Here is a 27,256-nt window from a genome sequence, read left to right as displayed (position 1 = left end):
TTCCTCGATGTGTTTAATTAGTGTGATGTATAAACAGCTCTAATACGGAAACATATTAACTTTCATAATATTTTTGTTGCCGGAAATTTCATGCTACAGTACCTTCCACCAGCATTACACGTTTTATTGTATATCTCTATGCAATTAGTCATGTAAATGTCCGATCAGTGCAGTTGCAAATGCATTTCAACTAGGGGTATGGTTGATAAATATATTGCAAATTTTGATTTTTTTTTATGCTTAAATGTGCTGCAATATATCTATGCATGTAAATTTAACATCGTTGTTTATTCATTGGATAATCAATGAATATTAAGTTACATTTAATGCAAGTGTTAACGTTTTTCTTGTAGTTGCTGTCTGTTATCTATTTTCCGCGTAAATATATACACCAAATGAAGGGTGATATAAAAAAGTGATAACATTTGGTCGGTCTATCACACAGTGTATACTGGTGAACTGATGTATTATGTTTTAGCTGACCATCCAAATTCTAGATTTTAAATCAAGTCAGCAAATCTCAACGTGTAAAAATCATATATTATACAGCATTTTTCTTAAAATGCATGTCAACAAATTTGCGTGAATTTTTTCTGATAACTTATTATTTAGAATATATAAAACACAGGTTTATCTCTATTTCAGCGAACTAAGGCTAGGCTCACTATGGATTGTTTGTTATTAAAAAGACACATGTCTGGCGTATTTGTTTTTTTCGCCAATTTGTTTTTTATTGAAAATGAGTACGTTATTTTTCTTCACTGCTTTTTTTAATATTTTTCATGAAAGGGTCTTTTATAACCAACCACATGGTACAGATTTTTCTCATTGTTGAAGGCCGTATAATTGCATGTCTTTTGATTGTTTTTTTATATTTGTACTTCGATGGACAGTTGTCTCATGGGCAACTATACTTCACCTCCTTATTTTTATACAAAAGATAGTATTTTGAAAATCATGATAATTGACTTATGTTACTAACTTTGTATTTTTTGAAAAACTTAGGATTTTTTGTTATCCCAGGAATAGATTACCTTAGCCGTATTTGACACAACTTTTTTTTAATTTTGGGTCCCCAATGCTCTTCATCTTTGTACTTGTTCAGCTTGATAACAATTTGGATCTGATTGCCACTGACGAATCTTGCATGTATATGTATGTAGACGAAACGTGCGTTTGACGTACTTTTAAATTATAATCCTGGTACCTTTGATAACTAGTATACGCATGCTTATCGCCCCATTCCTTAGCCTGTATTTCCGGTACTTAATGTTAGTTTTATATGACTTTGTGTATTGTGTATTTAATTAGAAAGTTTCGCTAATAAACAAATCGTTTAAATCAGACTCAAAGCAAATAATACTTTAAACTTGTTCTTGGGGTATTAAAAAGTAAATTAACTAAAATACCAAACTGCGCCGAAAATTCAAAACGAAAAGTCCCTTACTCACCAAATGTCAATCACTTCAAACGAATGCATAACAACGTCAAGAATGTTATAGGGTATTTTTTCCAGTAGTTATCACTTTCTGTCGTACAGCTGAAAGTGATGCATACAAGTTGCTCTATTTTGTATACTAGTTATTATCACGGCTATACATGAAATAATAATCTATAAAATTGAGAATGGAAATGGGGAATGTGTCAAAGAGACAACTACCCGACCAAAATAAAAAAACACAACAGCAGAAGGTCACCAACAGGTCTTCAATGTAGCGAGAAATTCCCGCACCCGGAGGCGTCCTTCAGCTGGCCCCTAAACAAATATATACTAGTTCAGTGATAATGAACGCCATACTAATTTCCAAATTGTACACAAGAAACTAAAATTTAAATAATACAAGACTAACAAAGGCCAGAGGCTCCTGACTTGGGACAGGCGCAAAAATGCGGCGGGGTTAAACATGTTTGTGAGATCTCAACCCTCCCCCTATACCTCTAACCAGTGTAGAAAAGTAAAAGCATAACAATACGCACATTAAAATTCAGTTCAAGAGAAGTCCGAGTCTGATGTCAGAAGATGTAACCAAAGAAAATAAACAAAATGACAATAATACATAAATAACAACAGACTACTAGCAGTTAACTGACATGCCAGCTCCAGACTTCAATTAAACTGACTGAAAGATTATGATTTCATCATATGAACATCAGGCACAATCCTTCCCGTAAGGGGTTTAGTATCATACCATCATAACATATATGAGAAGAACATAACCCGTGTCATGCCAACAACTGTTTTTAGAATAAATGTGTTTAGTTCCGACGCAAAGACCTTATCAGTGACTCAATATTAACGCCAAAATATGCAATCTTTAATGACTTGACAACAGTATCGTAATTATATCCCTTCTTAATAAGTCTATTCAAAGGTTTTGTAAGTTTATGAGGTGAATACTGACACCTTTGTGCTTTATAAAGAATATTTCCATAAAAAATTGGATGCGAAATACCTGAACGTATAAAAAGTCTGCATGTTGAGCTATATTTACGAATGATGTCTTTATACCGATGATAAAATTTAGTAAATGTTTTGACTAGTTTGTGATATCGAAAACCCTGGTGTAATAATTTTTCAGTAATACATAAATTTCTCTCGTTAAAATCTAAAACATTGTTACATACACGAGCGAATCGTACAAGTTGAGATATATAAACACCGTAAGATGGTGACAAGGGAACGTCACCATCTAAAAACGGATAATTAACGATAGGAAATGAAAAATCATCCTTTTTATCATAAATTTTAGTATTCAGCTTTCCGTTAGTGATAAAGATATCAAGATCGAGGAAAGGGCAGTGGTCATTGTTAGTATTAGCTTTATTCAAAGTAAGTTCACCAGGATAAATTTCATTAATATACATACTGAAGTCGTCATTATTGATAGCCAAAATATCATCCAAATATCTAAAAGTATTATTAAATTTGTTTATCAGATGTTCTTTTGATGGGTCTTTGCTTATTTTTGTCATAAATTGTAACTCGTAACAATACAAAAAGAGGTCCGCAATAAGTGGTGCACAGTTAGTCCCCATTGGAATTCCGATAATCTGACGATATACGGAATCCCCAAAGCGAACAAAAATGTTATCTAGTAAAAATTCCAGGGCATATATAGTATCAAAGCATGTCCAATTAACATAGTTTTTTTGTTTATTGCTACTAAAAAATGACCTAAAAGAGTTTGAACATATATATTCACATTCTGATTTTTTGAATGCCCATTTAATTAGGTGTGTGAATTTTTTCTTAATGAGAATGTGAGGCAATGTGGTATACAGGGTAGAAAAATCAAAACTTTGAACAGATTCAAAATCACCAATATAAGCATGCAATTTATCAAGTACTTCCAACGAGTTCTTGACACTCCAAAAGTAATGTATTCCACTATTTGCGAAGGCCTTATTTGAACAATTTATTATAAGGTTTTTAATTGTACCAAGTGTGCTGGTAAGATTAATAGACAATTTAGTAGTTGAACAATGGCTTGAAGACGAAATAAATCTATATTTGTAAGGGGTTTTGTGTAGCTTCGGAAGCCAATACATAGTTGGGACTTTCATTGTATTTGGCTCTGCTTGTAAAGCGGTGGCTAAAAGTTTATGTTTGTTACAGATTTCGTTTTCTGAAAATGGAGTCAGTTGGAATGTTGGTGAATTGGTGATTTCCTTTTTCAGAACCTCAATGTAAAATTTACGTCAAACAATAATAATATTATTAGCAGCTTTATCGGCCGGGACAAAAACAAATTCCTTGGCTAGTTCTATTAGTTTATGTTTGATACGAGAAATAGGTTTATTGTGGTTATTGTGAATAGTAAAATGTTCTTTAAAATGTTGAATACGTATATCAACTATCTTCATTACTGAATTAAAAAAAGAGTCCAAAGATTTTTTGTCAGCTTTTTCCCGTTTTATCCATTTCATACAGTAAGTATGGAGTGAGTCGTGGATGATATTACGACGCTCATTCCAATTAATAATTGACGGGGGACGATATTTAGGTCCTTTACTGAGAAATGATTTTAACTCTCGGTCTTGAACGATGTTAAGATCTCCTGTTATAACATGGGAAATGGGTCCATAAATATATTCGGAATTACTGCAATTACATGAAGTAGGTGTATTTTCACTGATATTAACATCTTTACACAATTGACTATAATTAAACACAAATTTCCGGGTAGATTTCTTGTAAATATAACAAATAAGAGGAAGTTCAGTATTGTCAAAATATCCAGGAATTTGTTCTTTAACAGAATGGTCGTTAAATATACCGGCAATATTTACAAAATCAAAGCCTTTATTGACATACTTAATTTTGATAAAATGTTTTTTATAATCTTCAGGGCGATCAATTTTGGGAAATAATTTAGAATAACAATATGCCATAATAATTTGAACAATTTCATACTTAGGACTGCTATATGAAATTGTGTTGCAATCCTCCAAAATTTTATTTAACTTATTAACCGGTAACGAACAGAGTTTTGTTAACAGATAATGTCTGCCGTTGTTTTTAGAAATAGAAATTAGGTCCGAAATATTGGTATGATTGGCCCGAAATTTTCTTTTATTGCGATTTGTTCTACAACCGTGAGAACGGTTTTTACGAACAGTTTTAGAAACAATATCCAAAATGTTAACGGAATTGGTTCTAGATATATTACCAATTCCCATGATATTATCATTTAGACCGAGAGGGTAAACTGTCTGTAGTTTTTTAATCCAATTTAATTCAATTATTTTCCGTGATCGTACAAACTTTGAATGCGATTCACCAGGCTGCTTATTTACTACTTCTAAAGGTTGAACTGCTAAATATTTAAAGGGATGGTTGTGCTTCTTAAGGTGTTGGTAAATGATACTTTTGAATTTATTAGGTCTTTTAAAACGATACAGATGTTCTTGAGTGCGTTTTGATAAATATCTTCCAGTTTCTCCTACGTACTGAATACCACATCCCGGTTTGTTTCATGTGAGTAAATAAATAATACTGTTTGTTTTTCAAGTAATATCAGTTTCAAAATTTAAAGAAAATGTGCGACCATTAAACGTGGACCTTACCGTATTGTTGGTGGAAAGACGGGGACATGTAAGTCATTTTTTGGCATGACACTTATCGATAGAAGGGTAACCACGATTTTTATTGTTAAAAATGTTAGCGATGGTAGTATTTTTAGATAACCGATTTTGAAGATTGAGACGTGTAGATACCCTTTGAACAAGTTTAGTATTTAGTATTTTTCCGTTTCGTAGCTTCATAATTATTTTGTTAGTGAATTACATAATAAAGGAGCAAAGATTGGCGTCCAGAATATGAACCAGCATACAATAATTAAGTTAAGTAAAAGTGATAAATTTGTTAGCTGAAAATGTCAAACGCTATCAGTATTAATTACCCGAAAAAGATAGTGTATATCAGGGTAGGACTGATGGCTGACCAATTAGTATACATATGTAGAATGGGGCTGAATATTGAAATACTACTTTTTGATAAACATTCCTAAAGTAATGAACTAGAGCAGTTCTCGCTCGGACACACACTCCATAATCTAGTATATTATAAGAGCATAAACCTGAAGCACGGGGAGGCACTCTACTGCCTCCACACGGCACTAAAGACAAACTCTGTAAAAAATAAAATTGAGAATGGAAATGGGGAATGTGTCAAAGAGACAACTACCCGACCAAAATAAAAAAACACAACAGCAGAAGGTCACCAACAGGTCTTCAATGTAGCGAGAAATTCCCGCACCCGGAGGCGTCCTTCAGCTGGCCCCTAAACAAATATATACTAGTTCAGTGATAATGAACGCCATACTAATTTCCAAATTGTACACAAGAAACTAAAATTTAAATAATACAAGACTAACAAAGGCCAGAGGCTCCTGACTTGGGACAGGCGCAAAAATGCGTATAAATTTTTATGTTCGCAGTGCAACGTTAGGGTCGGACAATTGTTTTCAAAACGTATAATATGTTTTAGACGATAATTCTATATAAACACTTTTTTATATAACAGTATTTGCGGTTAAATTTTCATAAGAATAGATTTTGGCACATATTTACCAAACAAAAATTAAAAATAATTGCTTCGTTATTGAAATATAATAAACCAATGACTACCTCAGGTGACTTCCTCGTCTCAAAATAACTGACACAACTGCATCCTAAAGCTAAACCTGAGTTTCAAAATAACATGACTATAATTGTTTGTTTGATTGAAACGAATAGAAAAAAGGCAACCTTGATTGGACGAAAGATACACATTTTCTAATATTTATACTTATGTGTATGTCACCGAAATGTATTTATTCAAGGAAAAACTTTCCCGAGTTACGTTACGAGAAGTTGTCTTTTTTATCATAGACAAACTGACATTCGGTTGCCATGTGTAGTTAATTAACTGTGCTGATGATCTTTCAAATGAGACGATGTTTCTTTACAGCGCGCATCACAACACTCATAAAAATATCTGTCATAAAATTCCAAAATGTTGCTCTTGTGTTCACTTGGTTGTCTCATTGGATATCATGAATATTTAAGTAATTATGTATACATTTTAATGAAAACAATTTTTTAAGAGAAAATAGTTATCAAAACCAAATGAAAAATTTCGGTGAATCTGCCTCGCCATTTTTATATACTGTACATGTATTAGTCACGCACGAAAAAAATGAAATAGTAAGTCTAAATAATGTAAATAGTTATCAAAAGTACCAGGATTATAATTTAAAACACATGTTGATACAACTATGACTATGAGATGCTCGAATACTTCAATGACATAAATCATAAACGATTTTAAATAAAAAAGTAAAATACGTGATGGTTTATTTTAATAGTAACCGAGAAATCAGTCTCACAGAGGAAATAGAAGGATTGCTGAAAATGTATTGTATAATTCATTAGGTTTTCCAAAAAGTCTATGTCCAACATATATATTATTGTTGAAAACACGGACCCAAACAAGATCGTTTTTTTTAGGAGACAGCACTAATGTTTGGCTCATTAAACCGTATGACAGGGCAGATGGCAAGTATAAACTTACTTGAAGATCGTCGTTTCGAACCAGCTGGATATGTATATCTTCATGAATATGATTCAAAATCGTAACTGCAACCAAGTATATTCCTTTGATAGGAATATAAGCATGAGCGATCCTTGGATCATAAGCATTACCGACGTTGGTAAGTATCTTGTTGTATTTGACTATTTGAAGTGGTGCCAGTGTCACTTGATGATCCAAGACAACAGAAAATGCAACAATATTTGTAGTCGGAACTGCAATTATATTGAATATCATATTAATATGCATAGTTATGTATAATTGTGGAGTATGTGCATACCTCATGAATTGTTGTAACTAGTTATCAAAGGTACCAGGCTTATAATTGTATATACAAGACGCGCGTTTCGTCTACATAAGATACATCAGTGAAGCTCAGACATTCAAGTACAAAGTTGAAGAGCATTATTTTACGATCCGATATTCCAAAAAGGTTGTGCAAAATACGGCTAAGGTTATCCATTCCAGGGATACGCAAATCCTTAGTAATTAGAATATTCATACTTTTGCAAGCAGTAAATTTGTAAAACTGTATTCATTGATATTCATGACAACACCGCAGCATTGACTACTGGGCTGGTGTAGACAAATGAAAATTGTTGAATCAAATGTCAATTTAAAGCCGCAAAAGAAGGAGGATGACAATGAAAAAAGAAAAATCACAAAAATATGGAACTCAACTGAACTGAAAATAAGAATAGTTTGAAAATGTACTGAAGCGTCATGCATAACATTACTTTGGTAAATGCATTTATTTTAATGTATGATATGATGTCTTTCTATTGAGAATATAAAAAAAAGATGTGATACGGTTGCCAATGTGACAACTTTCCATAAACGATAAAACGACAAGGAAAATAACAACTATAGATAAATATACGACCTTCAACAATGAATAAAACTCATTCTGCATATTTAGTCATAAATTACCCCGAAATGTCAAATGTAAATAAATTCAAACGAGAAAACTATCGGTTTGAGTAATGCACAGAATAATGCACGAGGACAAATTCGATAAAGTACAACATTTAACGAAAAATTAAACACTATGCGGGTTTATCATTAAACAAGGTATTTTGTTAACATTAAACAACAATTAATTGAAATATATATTGTATTATATTGATACAAATTGCTACAAATCTAGAATAATGTTTTTAAAAGGGTATCATGTTCATAAATACGATAATAATACAGACTTACTGTCTAATAGCAGCCTTTTGGAACACTCTTCTATCGGCGATTTTCTTTCCCGCAATGCATATCGACTTTGAGTAGCTATGTTGGCGGGAAAGGAGTTCGATAATTTTCTAGGAGGACATTTGTCTAGTTTTTTTAGCAACGTGTTTGGATCTTTGTCTTTATAGTTTCTGTCCCTGCACTGTCGTCGTACAAGGTTATTCAAGATTTCATTTTGAACTGACAATCTTTGCACTTCTTCGTGGAGATTTTTATTGCTCTTTTCGACATTGCGGAATTTGTGTAACATCTCTGTCTGTGAATTGTCCAGTTTCATCAGCTTTATTTGTAGAAAGTTGTTGTCACTCTTTATGTTTTTGTTTTCAAATCTTAGGTGAGCAACTTCATTCAATACCCTGCCTTGGATTAAATTGAGTTAAACATTAAGTTTTAGATATATATAAATATATAACAATCTCATGTATAAGGTCTCCTATTTTGTATATACTATGATATTGTCGATATTTGACGCCCTTTCAACAGTCTATACCGATTACGAAAAAAATAGAAATGATCATTAGATCGTTCTAACATGCAGTAAGTTTACTAGCCCTCAATTATCATTGACAAATTATGTAAAACCTGACAAATAATAAAGCATACAATGTGTTACATAAACTGTATGAATCTGTGTTCTTTCCAGATATTCTTGAACGAATGGTTTACAACAATATTATCGTACCTTCAATAGTAATTAAAAATGGTCAAACGATGACAATGAATGAAGATACAACACAAATATGGCAATCTTTCAAAAAGGATATTGCCGTGAAAGTGTAAGACGTTGCCCTTTGTCATGAGCCCGTATTTCGATGGTTGTCGTTTTACATTTTGCATGTAAGTGTTTTTTACAGTATTCGTGACCTATAATTACTTTCATCTTTGCCAGTTAATCCCTTGTGCATAGTTGTCCCATTGACAATCATACCCCTTATTTATTTACTCAAACATTTCAAAAGATTGCGTGCATACACGTTTTGAAGGCCAACGTATTACATGATGTAAAAACAACAAGACAGCAGAAATTGCTTTCTCCGGCTACTCATATGAATTCCTTCATTCCGAAAGAAATGCATTAAAAAAGTTACAAAATTCGCTGAAAGAAAAGTTTGTTTGATGATATTCGAACATCCTGAAACATATTAAAGATTTTAAACCTGAAAATGAACAATTTTAAAAGTTGTCTACTGCGCAGAATAAACCCTCACGGCCTAGTAGTTTAACACTGGCAGTATCGACCTAGTTCTGAAAAATTGATATAATGCAGCTGTTCTGGAGTAACCGTCTTCAGGAACCTTTGGACCATAACATGTTGGAAGCCAATAAACAAAACGAGGATAACAAAATCCACCTTATGTTCTTCCGATGAGAAAGTTGAAACCTAAGACTCTAATTGTTCCACTTTCCTCCTCTGAGAATTAACAAAAAGGTAGATTTTAAATTATATATGTTATGAAGTGACGTTCAAGCAAAGAATAACACGAACAAACTATACAAGTGACATGTATGATGTATCTTTTTGTTGATTTTGAATCGGAGAATCGTCCAATTTAGATAATTACAATGGATGTATGTTTCTCATGCTTATGTCATTCAAATAATCCAGTTTAAAAAAAAACTAATTTCCTAGCACCTTCTTCACGTCTGCAATAGATTCAACTTCATCAGCATTTGAACAATGAATTATTCCATATAACCAATATACTAATACCAAAAAATGTGCCTGAAAGAAATCCATTCTGCAATCTAAAGAGCAACAGGAAACTTTCTGATGTTGGTACGTAATTCACCTGATTATGACATGAAAATGACGTGCGAGAAAGCGAAGTGCAAACAGTAAGATTAAATAGATATAGGAAGATGTGGTGTGAGTGCCAATGAGACAACTCTCCATCCAAATAACAATTTAAAAATTAAACCATCATAGGTTAAAGTACGGCCTTCAACACGGAGCCTTGGCTCACACCGAACAACAAGCTATAAAGGTCCCCAAAATTACTAGTGTAAAACCATTGAAACGGGAAAACCAACGGTCTAATCTATATAAACAAAACGAGAAACGAGAAACACGTATATATTACATAAACAAACGACAACTACTGTACATCAGATTCCTGACTTAGGACAGGTAAGTTCACATATAAATGTTAGATAAGAACTTAGTAAAGACAGGATACAATTGATACTTATGTTTGTAATCCAATGTTTCTGTTGCAGTTTTATATCACACCTGATAAAACCAGTTTGCACGGAAAAAAACCACTGACCATATAAACATATCATTTTTTCAAGATGGCCATGGTTTTTTTTTAATCTAAAATAGCTGTGTTTTTCAGTTCGAAAATACTTTTTTTTTCTTTTACCTTCTTTCATTGAAAAAAAATATCAGGTTTGGTGGCTATATTCCATACATGTAAAAATATCAGAAATGAATATTTCACATGTTCAGGGTTTACGGATGTGCAAAAATGTAAAAAAAATCACTCAACAACGTTTAAACTATTCACTATTTACTTACTGCTTTTAGATATTCAATGAAATAATGAATTGGTTTCTTTTTATTTTTAAGGTTATGATACACGTCCATTTAGCAATTTCGCGTGTACCAGGGCACACGGATAGTTCATCTTACAGACGAGGATTTAGATTTCGTAATCATAACGTGGACATTTCATTCTTCCAAAAATCTATACTCTTCTGTTCAAGTGTAACTTTTATGATGCTGCTGTCTGAAAACACACACACACACTAAGTTGCAATGAGCAAGCATTCGATGGATAAGGTGAAAAAGGGGATTAACTTTCTTAGTCCCGGGTAAACATCAATCACTGCTACAAATCAACAACTTTTGGTATTGACTAAACAAATTCAGTGGGAATGGCAAGATATGTTTATCGTCATTGTTTGTTGGATTGTGCATTAAATATATTGTTTTAAAATTATGGGTGATATTGCGTGATAATAAATGGACATGTGCCTTCACTAAGCCGATATTGCAACACATAGAACGGCAGATTCCTTTCATGTATCTTCGAATTTACATAGGACTAGACACGCGCAACAGACAACTGCATATGTTTTGCTTGAATATTTAATGGCGGCTTATGAAAACGTAAACGCGATAATAGCTCATTACTTCGTGACGTCTATGATTCGATAGACTGGTGTAAGGAGCAGTACTTGTCATCTCGAAAACAGTTTAATATCTGGTATTCAATTATGAATAAGGAACTCTTATGATTTTGGTAGTGCGCTCATTTTATGATTCAGATATCGTACTTTACAAACAGTACTAAGTCCATCCGTATTTTTTTGGTTCTTGATCGTGTAAAGTATGCTCGATGGTTACCGATCCATTTTTGATATTTTCTGCGCGAACATCACACAAAGATGGCAAAGGGGTTATTTCACTGTTTGTTTCAAGCAGGTTGTTTTCTAATATCACAATTGATCAGATACAAAAACAGAATATTGCAATTTTGAAGAGCGATGTTACTGCCATAGGTTTAAGCAAAGATCCCATTGAGACGATAGATCGTAGCTAGACCACAAGTCAGTATTATAGTGGTAGATGAATGTCAAAGATTTAGGGGTTCGAGTAATTCTTTAACAGATCAGCGACATCAGGAGGACTGTACTAAAAAGCAAAAGGATTTCTTCCAAAAGCTTAACAGACCTTCTAAAGGGGTCACACTTGTAGAACAATGTTTATTTTAAGAAAATTGATGATTCAGAAGCAGGTAAGATAAGTATATAAACTATATAAAGTATATAAAGATATTGGATCCAAACAATACAAAGATCTTTGGAAGCAATCAAAACATAGGATAATCTGTTTTTTATACCCGATAATAAATAATTTCCTTTTATACATTGTAGCTGTACAATGAAACAAACTGGAAACATCTTTGTTAAAAAACAAAGCTGGAGAACCTGAACAGTGATTGTGATCTCCTTTCTAGACTGTTTATGTTTTGTAAAAATGGACAGTTTGACTTCTTTAGTCCTAGCAACCAGACTGCTCCTCCGTCTTCGTCTCAGGATTCAACAAACAAATGGAAGGTAAGGTCGTTAAATACTTCCAATTGTTTGTTGCATCCTGAGACGAAGACGGAGAAGCAGTTTGGTTGTCATGACTATAGAAATCAGACCGTCTCAGGATGTCACTTTAAAAAATGGTATCAAATCAAAATTAATGGGCATAGTTGAAACATTCTGCGATTTGACATCAACTGATCCGAATTCCGATGCATTTATCGTAGGTGGGTAGCGATGGTTAATTCAAGGCCACTACATGGAACAAAGATATTTAATGGTTATGCAAAAGATGTCATACTGCCTAATGTAAAATATTGCCCCGATAAGTATTCAAGAGTAGACATAGTATTTAATGTTTACTTTAAAGAATAATTTAAAAGCTTGGTCGAGAAAAAGGCAAAGCACAAACCTTATTTGTTTTTATTGTTTAAATCAAATAAGTCAAACATGGACAAAACAGTGTTCCAAAATTAAAGCTGAAATACAAGTATCCCAGAAAAGGTATTGTAATAGTGATTTGGTAGGCCATACAGATGATGATCACTTAAGGATTGTTGGTTAAACATTCGTACCCACACGACATCTCCCTTTTCTAAGGATACGACGACTGTTTGACTCATTGGAGCGTATCTATTGTCTCCTTGAGTATAGAAACTGGTTACAAGATTCCCGTTTTTTACTAATTCTAGTCTGTCAGTGTCTTGAGCTTGATTAAAACATGTCACTGCAATAATGTACATCCCTTTTATCGGCGTTATCATATGACCATGGCTAGAATCGTATGCATTGCCGAAATTTGTAATTATCTCGTTATACTGAACTGCCTGGTTAGGTCCTAAAGTCAAGTGCTGTGACAGTGACACTGAGAAAGCTACAACATTATCTCTTGAAACTGAAATATAATAATGATTTTTGTAAGTCAACAGAATTAATTAGGATTACATGTTCAACTACATAAAATGTACATCACATCCTTCCATTTTAACACAAATGTACCATTTTAGATTATGCAATGTTTCGAAAACTTACAATATATATGTTGTGTTTAAAGTGTGATATATTTTGTACAAGTTATCAGTATTAGATAAAAAAAAATCAGCAAAGCGTCTTTAAGCTTATCACTGTTTTATTTCACAACGACATGCTACAGGTTTGCATAAAGTACTGACATAAAACACTAACATATTATGTGGACATAGATATTTATATTTGTAAAACAGATATACATAATTTAAACCAATCAGATCTTCTTATTTGTAGATTTAAGACATAGATATAATAGAGGACAGTGCTGAATGTTAGGATGAAGAACATTAATTTGTGAGTACAACACCAAAATAGATAATTTTTGAAGATAAACTTCTATCACCTGGTGAAAGAAGGTGTTTGTCAAAATATTGATACCTCTATAAAAAAATAATTTGTACAACCTTACAACTTGTACACAACATTCATTAACTGTACAAATTTAATAAATAGTACACATGTATTAATTGTATAGATTTTGTTAATTGTTAATTTTATTCAGTGATATACCAATGAATGCACAATTGGTTCCACTGATTTCATTCAGATACACAGTATTTATTTTCGGTTAATTAGAAGATAAGGCGGGCTTGTCTATTAAACTTAAACGAGTTGGGTTATAGGTCGATTTGATTCCTGCTTAGCACTCTTTTATTCGGTATTAGCATGTCAGACCGCATAAAAACGTTGACGGAATGATATTTCAAAAATTAAAAATAGATTGCAGCTCAGAGTGTATTGAAATTTAATATAACTCTAAAAGTAGCATACCACTGCCTAGCAGTCTCTTTCGTAAATCAACATCTGTTTTCATTTCCTCTTTTTTAATTACATGCTTTTTGTTGCAGTTAATACTTTTTTCAATACACAGGTTTGCATTTTTTAAAAGATTGTCTGTCACTCTGGTCCTCAATCTTCTGTCCCCTGCTTCTTTTATTCTATTTTGTTGTTTGCAGCAATTCTGACGCAAACTATATGTTCCATGCACCAGAGATTGAATGCGTTTATTTTCCAAAAACAAAATGTTATTTTTCTTTTCTAAATGGAACACATCATCCACTAATCGTATCTGAATTTTGTGTAAGTTGGTAATTGTCAACTGCTGCTGTTCCATTATATTCAGAACATCTTCTGGAAAAGAAGTGCAACTTAATAAGAAATAAGCATTTAGGAAGTTAGTGGTGTGTCTGAATTTTTATTGAATTGTTGTCGTGTTTTACCTATCATACTTTGTGCTCTTCAACTTTGTACTTGCTTGGCTTTTTAAAAATTTTGATATGAGCGTCACTGATGAGTCGTATGTAGACAAAACGCGCGTCTGGTGTACTAAATCCTAATCCTGCTACCTTGATAACATTTATGCACATTTTTGAATGGCGTACGGTGGCCTATGTGTGTTTCTGATTAAAGTTATTATACTTTTGGCATTTATACCAACATATATTGTTTCAGTAACATTATAAAAATTGAACAGAACATAGCGGCTATGTTTTATTTTTCTGTTCCAATTTAAAACTGTATTCTGAAAGAAGTTGAAATTTAAAAATACTTAACTCTGAGGAATATTGAAAACGAAAAGTATCTAATGAAAAGGCGAAATCAAAAGCTCAAACACATCAAACGAAAACATAACCATTGATTTATCGTCATTCAATTCTACAACACTCATACAAGTGGGAGGCTTAGCTAGCTAAAATAAAAACAAGATTCAACCAATCATTTGATGCGGCAAATGCCTATAAAAAGTTATGAATATGGCAGTTTTGTTGCACTCGTTCCGTTGCTTGATAAAGTTTGATTTTGTCAGTTTTGATTGCCTTTCTCTTTTCTAATTGTCTTTGTAATTCGTTAGTTTTGTAATACTGGTTTCTCATTAATCAATGTGATAATTGTACATTTAAAAACTTGCTGTTTCTTGCAAATTACTTGCCCGGCTTTGGCTAATAATACTATACTTTTTGTTCTTTTTGGTTTATATTGCTTCATTCTTTTAAAAAGCGTTGGATTATCAAAAGGTGAAATCACAAAAATACAGAACCCAGAGAAAAATCAAATCGGAAAGTCCCTTATCCATGGCAAAATCAAATGACAAAAAACATCACAAACGAATTGAAAACAACTGTCATATTTCTATCTTGGTACAGGCATTTTCAAATGCAGAAAATGGTGATTTAAGTGTGGTTTTATAGCGCATACATAACATCTTACTTTGTACGACGGTCTCACCAAATTTCGCTATATTTGCAATGATGCGTGAACTAAACAGACATACTCAATAAAATAATCAAAATATGGGTACAGCAGTCATCGTCGTGTTTCAATTTTAAAAGAAACAATTTTGCGTGTCTGATGTGAGAAAATGTAACCGTCAAAAATGTGTGTCGTTTAATGTTCGTTTGGGAAATGTTAGCGTACAGGGTTAACAAATCAAAAGTAGGTAAGAACATTGAGCATCACTGAAGGACATTGATTGTCGATATTCGCATCTGATGAAAAAAGATTAGTACAGTTTATGTAATCACCTGTGTTCTTATATTTAAGGTTATTACAAAAACTGTAACGCAAACTGAAGACGTGGACTTAAAATTATCTTATTAGTATTAAATACTAAGATCCTTGCATAAACATGATAAACACACAATTTATGTTGATTTGTTTTAAAGTTTTTGCTTTACATGCATATGATGTTTTTCGTCTTTTTGACTGTTCACAGAATTGCTGACTATAATTGTTTGATTTTCAAAAATATATTTACAACTCATGTATCAAATAGGTCAGAAAACTTCTACTTCTACCGATATAATGAATTAAAAATCACTAAATATTCTTACCAAGCTTCTTTTCGATTTCTGCAACTGATATCTGTTTGCTATCAGTTGTTTCACAGTTAACAAAAGTACAAATGATCAAGCTGAATACGATATGTAATAAACCCCACATGTTTTTGTATGTGTCTTTCTGCGTACGTCTGAAGTAGATAAGCGTTCTATATACTAACCTTGGAGATAGTGGATAGCTTAGATCAGGTTAGGTTAAGCTATGTGAAAATACTACAGGCATTTTATCAGGATACATTAATAATTAATGTCCAAATAGCATATTCTGTTTAACTGATGATGTATTCGCAAAAATTTTGTCGGAATACATTTGAAAATTTTGGAAGATGCTTCAATCAAATAATAAGTGCTCAAGGTTGTAGTTATATAAAATTCAGATTGGTTCGTCTTTTAAAGATGAATTAATTGGATGTGTACATTATATATTCAAACAATTTCGAAACAGGAACTATAAATGGTTTAAGTTGAACAGAAGATGTTTATCCAAAATTGATTTGTATACTTTAAATATAAAAGAGAAAATATACGGAGATGTGCTATGATTGCCAACTTCACATCATAGTCCAAATTCAAAATTAGAATTTATTACATTAAATCCAAATATTATATGAATAGTAGTCAAAGGTACCAAGGTTATAATTTAGTAAAACCAGGTTCAATCCACCATGTTGTCACCTGTACCAAGTCAGGAATATTGCAACTGTTAACAAATAGTTCGTTATTATGTATGTTGGCGTTTGTTGTTGTTTCTGTTGTTCCATTTCTTTCCTCTTAAAGTTGATGGGATGGATTCCCACCGTTCAAATATGTAACCCGGATTTTTCTCTCTAAATCGATTTATGACTTTTGAACATCGGTATACTAATGTTGCCTTTATTTCGTATAGGCATTTCCTTTAGAAGAAAATCGCGGCTTAACCTGGTTTTATAGCTAGCGAAACATCTAACGTCTATGACAGATGCATAGTAATTTTATTTTCATATTTAGACAACCATGTATGAACAAATCAAACAGTCACAATGGGTATAAATGTCAAAAATAGGGGTACAGCTTTTAACATTGTGTTGTAATCTTAATCACTATAAAAACAAAAAAAAAGAATTAAAAAAAGAGATTGTGACAAAGCATGTTTTATTGTATCAAAACATTTCATAAAGATACAAAAATTGGAATTGTGTTTTTGAGGCAAACGCGCGTTTCAAATACAAGAGACAAAAAGATAAAAATTGACCTTAGCACAAAAACACAATGACGGGGTGTATAAGTACCGAGCCATGTCAAATTGATACTACCAAAAATAGAATAAACACCAAAAGTAAACAGTAGACTAATAAACTAACACTATCATGACTTGAACCCGCAAATAAGATGATAAACAAGGACAGTTGCTACACTATATGCTTAAAGACCATCATGTATTATTTGTGAAGTTGTTACGGAACATTTATCTACAAGGTAGTGGTATATTCACATTACCTTATTTTAGAAGAAAAAAAAAAGACGAGACGTTCTTTGACATACCCTGGCTCATCAACGTCCTAGTCACACACAGGTGAAATTTAAGCTAGTCTGAGTAGCCTATCTTGAATACCGAATGAGTTAGAAAAAGTAAAATCACAAAAGTACTGAACTCCGTGGAAAAAAGTTCAGTCACTTATTATCAAATGGCAAAATCATAAGCGCAAACACATTAAACGCAACCACAATAACTAACAACTTCTTATGGGAAACGGATATGCAGGTTAAGTTGGAATATTGCTTCATAATGTACAAATGTTGGGGAAATTGATACTTTCAAAAGTAAAATCGACTTGTGTGTTATATATTCTGGTACTGAGATGATGACCAACCAACTATGTAATTCAAAGTATAAGACATTATACACCAAGTCATCATCATCATTGAATTCATTAATTAAACAAAATTTATTAATAGGAATAAGATACAATCCATTAAATTTCCGATTTAGGACTTCAATGGTACAGTGTATCTAAAATTTGATACCTCGACAAAATATTGCTAATGAGCTGAAAGACGGCCACATCGTATCGGTTAAACAATTTGTTATATTGACCGTGAAACTTATGTATTATCGATTTTAGTTGTTCATCCTCAGTACTCTGTTTGGGGTTTTTTGTGAAAAGGACATACCCTATAATAAAAAGTCCGTATAGAATAAATGTGATCGAAAGAGTTTTTTATTGATATATATTATATGTAAAAATCAAATGACGGAGAAAACAGTATGCTACACCGAAAAAATGGAAAACGACAGACTACATGGTATCAAAGGTAATGGTTTATTCCAGATATTTCAGTCAATTTTTTTCAAAGAGGTCGTATCCCATAAAATGGTTTAAAAATGTAAACTCATATATATATGAACACATAAAAATTGAAATCCCAGTTTTCATCATTTCCTTTTCATATATTTAATCCACTATTTACACCAATCACTGGTGTATTACATTCGGATCTCGGTCTTGGGTATCCGCCCTTGTCTCTGGAAATTGTATACCCACAAAATTAGTCAACATCCGTTTTCAAACTGGTCAAAGTGTTCTTCACGATCTCCCTGGAAACAGTTAACCCTATCACTTTGTGCGAAGATGATAGACAATTGTTAACCCGTAACTGCTTAACCTCTCATGCATTCACGGTACAGTACTGCATAATAACGTACACAACAAGTCATCGTTGAGGGAGAATCTTCAGAGAAAGTTCCTGTGGTCAGCGGAGTCCCCCAAGGGACTGTACTTGGACCCTTACTATTCTTCCTTTTCATCAACGACTTACCTGACAACATAACATCCAACACACGACTATTTGCAGACGATTGTATAGTATACAGAACGATAGCATCTACTGCTGATACTATTATACTACTACTAGATCACGTTCACCAATAACACACTCATACACGCTTAAGGGACAAGTGCTAGAAAGATCAAACAAAAAAGAGTCGACATTGAATCCGACCTCTCCAGGAAACAACACATCAATAGAGTAACTAAAAAAGCGAACAGCATGCTAGGATTCCTAAAACGCAACATAAGAACATCCAACAGCGAAACCAAGACAAATGCATATGTTGCAATGGTCAGATCCAACTTAGACTACTGCGCAACAGTATGGAATCCACACCAAAAAGAACAAGTTAAAAAGGTTGAAATGGTCCAGCGTCGAGCAGCCCGTTAAGCCACCAACCGCTATAGAAACACCAGTAGTGTTGGCAGCATGTTAGAAGAACTAGACTGGGAATCATTGGAAAACAGAAGAGTTAAATTACAGCTTACATTACTCTACAAAGTGGTTAATGATCTTGTGGACATACCATGCGACACATACTTAACACCAATGTCATCGAGAACAAGATCATCACATACCAAGAAGTTCCAGCAATATTCAACCAAGACTAACGGCTACAAATACAGTTTTTTCCCAAGAACAGTGACAGTTTGGAATTCACTACCAGCAACTATAACTGAGGCTCCCTCCTTGGTATCTTTCAAGAGGGAGCTTTCAACCCTTTCTATTTAATCTGTGCAGTCCCCCATTTGCCAAGTAAGTCAAAATATGGACTGGAGCGGTGCCGGCGGGGATTAATTTCCCTGGTACCGCCACGGAAGCCGGATTGGTTCAGGCCAGATGAACGAAAAGCAAATGGGAACCCCCCCTTTTTTTATTCATTGCTTTATTATTATTTTTTTTTATACTTTATACTCGCTTGTATATTCTTTGGTAACCTTACAAAATTACTCTTTTTCTTGCGCCCACCGGAAGCGTTGAGTATCGGTCAAGTTTGACAGATCAACGTAGAATGTAGATGTAGATGTAGAATTGTATAGTATTAAACATGTTATATATGTAAATTGAAATCCTGACATAATGTGATGATTTTCATTTCGTTTTACATTTAAAGGCCTCGGTTTCCGAGTGGTCTAAGTATTAATTATTGCAACCGCAATCTAGTCAACACTGAGGTGTAGTCTCGATCACCCAGACGCATTATGAATATAGCATCTGGATTTTTGTGTCTTTGCATTTCGTTCATAGATGGCGTTTTAAAATTTGGTAATGACCTTGACCACATGTTCCCGGAAGGTAAAATCTTCAGGAATAACATGGACGATATTAAACATGCGGCAGTGGTTGACCAGAGTTTTGAGTTTCAGTGTAAAATGAAACGTTTACACAGCATGGAAACTAGACAATTAACTTATCAAGGTTTATGTTTACGAATGTCGTCTTTTAATAGGACAGGGAAAAGGTAGTGACACAGAGAGGGGGGGGGGGATTGCAAACTAATCCTTGGTTGTTACAACCCACTGTTTTTGTACACCTTTGTGTACAAAAACAGAGTAGGTTGTACCAACCAAGGATGTGTTAACAGAACCTCATAACAACTAGTATCACAAAATAAAATGTTTGGCAGTTTGTATTAGGTTTGTAGTTTTAAATATTTTACCTCATGCATTAATCTAGTCCAAATAATTATGACGTCAGGCAAGGCTATTTTATTATTTTTCTTGGACGCCTTCCTACGACTGTTGTAGGAAGGCGTCCCAAAAAAAATTAAAATAGCCTTGCCAAACGTCATAACACAGGCACTAGACGTTCTGTCAATAGCATGAAAATATTGGCAATGGGAAGAACATAGTGTCCATATATTACTCTATATTATATACATGGACACTATTTTCTTCCCATTGCCAATATTTTCATGCTATTGACAGAACGTCTAGTGCCTGTGGTCATAATCAGATAATTATTTGGACTAGCATTAATCACTGAAATCTGAGACTACTATAACACAGAAGTCTCAACTGAAATCTCAATATAAAAAAAACCACCAAAACTACCATACATTTGTCTCTTGAGTTTTACTGCAAATCACAACATGAATGTGCGTGAACGGACCTGGATTCGTGTCCAACCAGCAAAGATCATCAAGGGACAGGGCAAGAGAATATGAAATTCTTCTTACAATATGACAATTTATCCTCGTGCTATATATAAGGATTATGCCATTTAGAATGCACTTAATGAAACTAACAATTAAACAAATACAGGTTAACCATTGTAGTAATTGTTGATTGCCATAAAAGCCAGATTAGTATTGAAAATGAAATAAAAATATGACCAACAGAATACAGTATATTATAACTATCTATAATCTATGTACATTGCAATCGTATGTAAGTATCTGCATTTAGTTGCATCTGAAATAGTAAAATACTGACATATTATAATTTATATCTTTTCCAGATCAATTATCTGTATTGAATGACTGGAAAATACAAACCTAGTACAAATGTATATAGAGAAATACAGAGAAGAGACAAATACCACCAATGAATCTACAACACACTGAGAAATTTTGCACAGAGGCATCAGCACAGCTGCCACCTAAACAAAAATGTTTTCTACTCCGAAATTTTTAAATGAACTGAAATTATAAATCATACAAGACTAACAAAGGCAGAGGCACCTGACTTGGGACATGCGCAAAAATGCGAAGGGGTTAAACATGTTTTGCAAGAATTCAACCTATCCAGCTAGCCATTGTAGAAAAACAAAACAATAGGCACAGTAAATCTCAGTTTAAAAAAGTCATATTTAGTCAGGATAGGAAACAAACCAAACTAAGAAAAATGTTGATGCATAAATTTACAAAGGACTACTAGCAGTTCCTCAGACATGTGTAACTTAAACTAAATGTCATACACTATATGGATCTATATGTTTTATCACTTTTTGACTTCTTTTTTTGGCATATGAAATATATCTTGAATATATTGTACCAATGGGTTTTTTTAAGAATATTTTATATTGGTACCCTTATACCGGTAGGACATGAATTACCAATAAGAAAAATAATTTCTTTGGTTTTATACCAATACTATAATACAGATACATGAAGTCAGACGAAATGTTTTTGAGCCTTAAATATCTACTTGAACTTGTTCCATAGTTTAGCAAAATTACTTTATTCAGTAAAATTTCTAAACAAATGTATAGTTTTATAGACATAGGCCTTATACAAATTGCATTTTATTAAACTTGGGAAAATTATATTTCAGCAAAAGGCTTTGCCATCCAATACATGTATTTCATTTTGGAAGAAAAAAAACAACAGTCCTGATGATGGTGACAGGTCGAATTAATCTAAAAGGTAACACATACATGACATATTGTTTTAAGGCTTTTCCGTTTAAACATACATTCATGCATATTACATGTATTAGGACAAGGGAAGACACTTGGAGATCCATAGTTACAATGTGGGTTGGGGTTAATTGCAATGAAAATGTTAGTGAAATTCTCAATTGGCTTCTATCAGTTGATTATTAATGAAGTATATATTTAACATTATTAGCTACAGTTGAATTATTAGCTATAGTTGAAAAAAAAAAATTTCATCCATTATATTTATCTTTCCATGGATGGGCACTTATTGTTGAACTCTTAAAAATAAACATTATTGTTATGTTAGTTTAGAAAAATATAATAATGGATTAAACCCAAAATTTGGTTAAATATAGCCTTCTTTTGTTGTGCTTGATATACTGATTTTTTTTTATATTAATATAAGTAAGTTAACACTTATAGATATACTCCAATGAATATAATATTTTTTTACAACCAGTATATATTTTAAATGGAACGTCAGAATGCGAGAGTCGAAAAAACAATGCACAAAAACAGAAAAATTGAAACAAATGCATGACATAGATGCATTGAGAAACAAATAGAATATTTCTCTGTTTAAGAGTTATTGTATGGACTACAAACACAAAACAACCCTCTTAAAACCCAGGTTATATCAGGTGTTAAGAGTGAGCATACCCTGATTGTTTATGATTTATAGTTCATAACAGTCTGTCATTCTGTACCTCTGTCAGAACTGGTAAATTAGCCATACTTGGTATAGAATAAAGATTATTTGTACACAATGATTTTCAATGTGAAGGTTAACATAGGAAAATAACTTTGTATAATTTTCATATTTCTGTTTCATGTAAACTAGTAACGATTACCAGTATAGCTTACACTTCCGGAGCACCTGAGATCACCCCTAGTTTTTGGTGGGGTTCGTGTTGTTTATTCTTTAGTTTTCTATGTTGTGTCATGTGTACTATTGTTTTTCTGTTTGTCTTTTTCATTTTTAGACATGGCGTTGTAAGTTTGTTTTAGATTTACGAGTTTGACTGTCCCTTTGGTGTCTTTCGTCCCTCTTTTGTATAGTTCTGAGCATTTTGTCAAACATGATATTCCCTGAACATTTTGGTACAGGATTGTGGGTAAAACTCTTTAAATATAAATATTTCTGTAAAAATTGTACATGTAATAACAATTACCCAGTTTCATGATATCCATTACCATAAATGTTGTACAGTTTGATTATAACCACAGAATTTACTTTGCTTTTCAGATACTAGTGAAGAAATCAAGAAACAAGAGTAGACACCATTTGACCAACTGTGCTTACATGTACAGTCTACTTGTGCAACAGTTGTAATTGATGTCCATATTACATTGTAGTATGATAATACTTTACAGCATCCACAGAATTCTCATCTTAGTTATCAATGCCTCTCATTTCTTAATAAATTGCATTTGTTATTTTGTTTGTATGATTTTCTAAAAAGACTTTTTTGATTTAAAATAGATATTTCTTATTTGTTTCCAGTACATTAATAAGCACTTTATCACACAATCAGTGGCAGATCCAGAAATGTTTTTGGGCCCACTGACTGCCTAAGAAGGGGTCAGACCCACTCCAGTCATGCTTCAGTGATTCCCTATATAATCAACCAAATTTTTTTTCCAGAAAAACAGGGGCCTGGGCCTCCTGGTTCCCCTCTAAATTTGACAATATCATGTAAATAAATTTGCTGTAGCTATGATTTTGTATTTCGTTTTCAATGTTTATTTCTGACATAAAAACCCCTTAAAAAATACAATATGAAACTAGAAACACTTATCCTAAAAATTGCATTTTAATGCTAAAACCAAAAAGAATGATGAAAGAGGACTATCAAGTGCACCTTAAAATGATTCTGAAAAATAATCATTACATTGAATGCTTATAATTATCAGAATAATGAGATATGCCATATGATATGATTGCCACGGAGATTTATATCCACCAGAGTTCAAATATTGTGCATTCAATTTATAGATCACCTTTCAACCTTCAACAATAAGCAGAAACCCATAGCCTATAGTTAGCTTGAAAAGGCTCTAACATGGCTATGAACATTGTCAATCTAACTGATATTTCTAAATTAATGAATGTTCAATTGTTATGATAGAGAAAATGAGTGGCATTACACTTTTATCATGTTTATGTCATGGACACAAAAACCATCGAGGAGTTTCCCAAATGACTTTGGACAGTCAAACAACAAGTAGGAATATAAAAATCTATTTTAGTGTTGAATATATATTAAATTGACAATAGAGATGGGGAATGTGTCAAAGAGACAATTAAGTAGAAGAAGCCAGCCGAAGGACACCAATGCTTCTTATCACAGCAAAGAAAATGCAGCTCCCTCAGGCAGGCTTTAACTGGACTCTAAAACAAAATGTGATTTCATACAAAACTTCAAAACATATAAACGAACTTAAATTGAAAATCCTACAGGGCTATATAACATGTATAAAAATAAGAAGACGAGTATAAAAAATATGTAGTACTATTTCCAATAAGACATCTCTCCACAAGGAACAAATGATGCAGAAATTAAACGACTATAGGTTACTATACAGCCTTCAACAATGAACAAAACTCATATATACAGTTGTATAAAGATGAAGGAAAAACAAACGACAACCACTGAATTAGAGGCTGTTGCCTTGGGACAGGCACATGCATACAGAATGTGGTTGGATTAAACATGTTAGTGGTATCCCAACCATCCCCCTTACCTAGTTCAGTGGTGTACCAGTACAACATAAGAACGAGCTATAAAAAATCAGTTGAAAAAGGTTAAAGTCATAAGATGGATACAAATAGAGTGGACATGGCCAAGTAGCTGTATATCCCAACAACAAAGGTACATTTGAGTATGATTGCCAATGAGACAACTCAATCAAAGTTCAAAGTGGATGTTAGCAATTATAGACAACTGTACAGTCTTTATCAATGAGTAAAACCCATATCATATAGTCTGCTGTTAACATGGTTAAAGGCCCAGACATAAATTATATGAACAATTCAATTGAGAAACTGAGGCCTAGTTTATTACAAAACAAAAATATTGAAAATTGAAAATGACATGCATGAACCAACAACCACTGAACTAAAGCTTAAGGCATAAGACTGTACAAGGGTTAAATAATACTATTAATTTGAAAGCATGCCTTTTATGGTTTTATTTGTAAATACCAAGCTATCTAACTAATTGCCAACTTCCGAAATTGTAATATTTCTTAAAAGGAAGTATGACACTGAAAATATATGTGAAAACACTTGACCAAACAAACAACTGACTCCTAAAAAAATACACAATTAATGAGCCCCTGAGATGAACCCTGGTTTTTGGAACGGTTTGTGTTGCTTTCTTTACTTTTTGTTGTTGTGTTGTGTCCTTCTTCATGACTATATTTTAAAAAAACTAGGAAAAAGAAATAACCTAGTAAACTGAATAAGTAAGTCTATCAAGCCTCTAATCCTTGTTGTTGGAGTACCGGTATATTAAGACTTAGTTGAAAATAAAATTGCAATGAATAACAATACAGTAGAAAGTAGGTCAACAAATACTATCTCGATGTGGCTATATATGTATGTAGATATATCATGTATATGTTAAACTGAAAAGCATGTAAATAAAATAATCAGATTCTCAGCCTAAAATGTATGGTGCAATTCTGTTGATTGATGTGCAACTCAGTATATTATATAAAGGCATACGACTACAATTCACACATATGCACAGTACATAAAATCATGAGTTACTTAATCTTGCAAAAATCCATAGAAGAATGTTGACAGTAATAGATCAATACAACACTGCTTTGCTCTACAAAATAAAACAAATTCATTATACATTAAACACTGAATCACCTGTGTAAAAAATGTCTTTATTAATAGTCTGAGGTCTGACACAATCAAATACGACCTTATACAGCTGTTATATACTTGCAGTTTTTTATTCATATTATAAATAATTACCAGGGTAACAAAGAAATGCAATATTAAAGACTTCAAATGAAAGAGGACTGATCTGACAGAAGACCAAATAAGGTACACAAACTCCATACAAATTTAAAAAAGAATGTTGATAGAAGGAAGGCATCACAGAAAAAAATAAAATAGCCTTTCAAGACGTCATGATTATTTGGACTAGCCTAGTATTATAATTTTAGCATCAATGTTAAAAAAATAAATAGTCTTTCAAAGTGTCAAAACTATTTGGACTATTGTACTGCATGTTTGGAAGAACCTTGCATAAATAAGGCCGTTAGTTTTCTCGCTTGAATTGTTTTACATTGTCTTATTGGGGCCTTTTATAGCTGACTATATGCGGTATGGGCTTTGCTCATTGTTGAAGGCTGTATGGTGACCTATAATTGTTAATGTTTGTGTCATTTTGGTCTTTTGTGGATAGTTGTCTCATTGGCAATCATACCACATCTTTTTTATATTTACTGTTTTTGTTTAAACTTATCAACTTGTAATGATAACCTACTATGTACCTACTGCTTTTGACAACACATTAATTACACCATAACCCTTTAACACGTATATGCTAGCTGCATGTTGATGTTCTTTGGTTGAAGTTGATAAAAACAAGCACTCATGGAGGCTGCCATTTTGGATGTTGTGGGACAAAATATCATTTCGGATACTATCCTTACTTTTCATAGGGTCTACGAATAATCCAAAATGTTCCGAGTCTCTGACAGAAATCTGTCATAAGATTTTTTACCATTACGAAAACCCAGACGTTTGATTTGTAAAATTCAAGCGTCTGGGTAATCGAGACTACACTGAGGTTGTGAGTTAGAACCCGGTTCGTGCGGGTGCACTCGACCT

The 27,256-nt window shown here is 32.9% G+C and overlaps 1 protein-coding gene across 1 annotated transcript; it reads right to left on the bottom strand.

The window, feature by feature from the left end:
* Positions 1 to 12,819: 12,819 nt before the first annotated feature.
* On the bottom strand, positions 12,820 to 16,324 carry LOC134692359 (uncharacterized). Its single transcript, XM_063552814.1, has 3 exons — positions 16,207 to 16,324; positions 14,147 to 14,506; positions 12,820 to 13,241 (listed from the first exon to the last, which is right to left on the bottom strand). Exons 1-3 carry the CDS (start codon positions 16,313 to 16,315, stop codon positions 12,820 to 12,822), a joined length of 891 nt encoding a protein of 296 aa, XP_063408884.1. The 5' UTR covers positions 16,316 to 16,324.
* Positions 16,325 to 27,256: the final 10,932 nt, after the last annotated feature.

The sequence above is a fragment of the Mytilus trossulus genome, chromosome 12, assembly GCF_036588685.1.
Source record: "Mytilus trossulus isolate FHL-02 chromosome 12, PNRI_Mtr1.1.1.hap1, whole genome shotgun sequence".
Taxonomy (NCBI): Eukaryota; Metazoa; Mollusca; class Bivalvia; order Mytilida; family Mytilidae; genus Mytilus; species Mytilus trossulus.
Note: the sequence above shows the minus strand (reverse complement) of the source record. Positions and strands in the feature narration are given on the sequence as shown.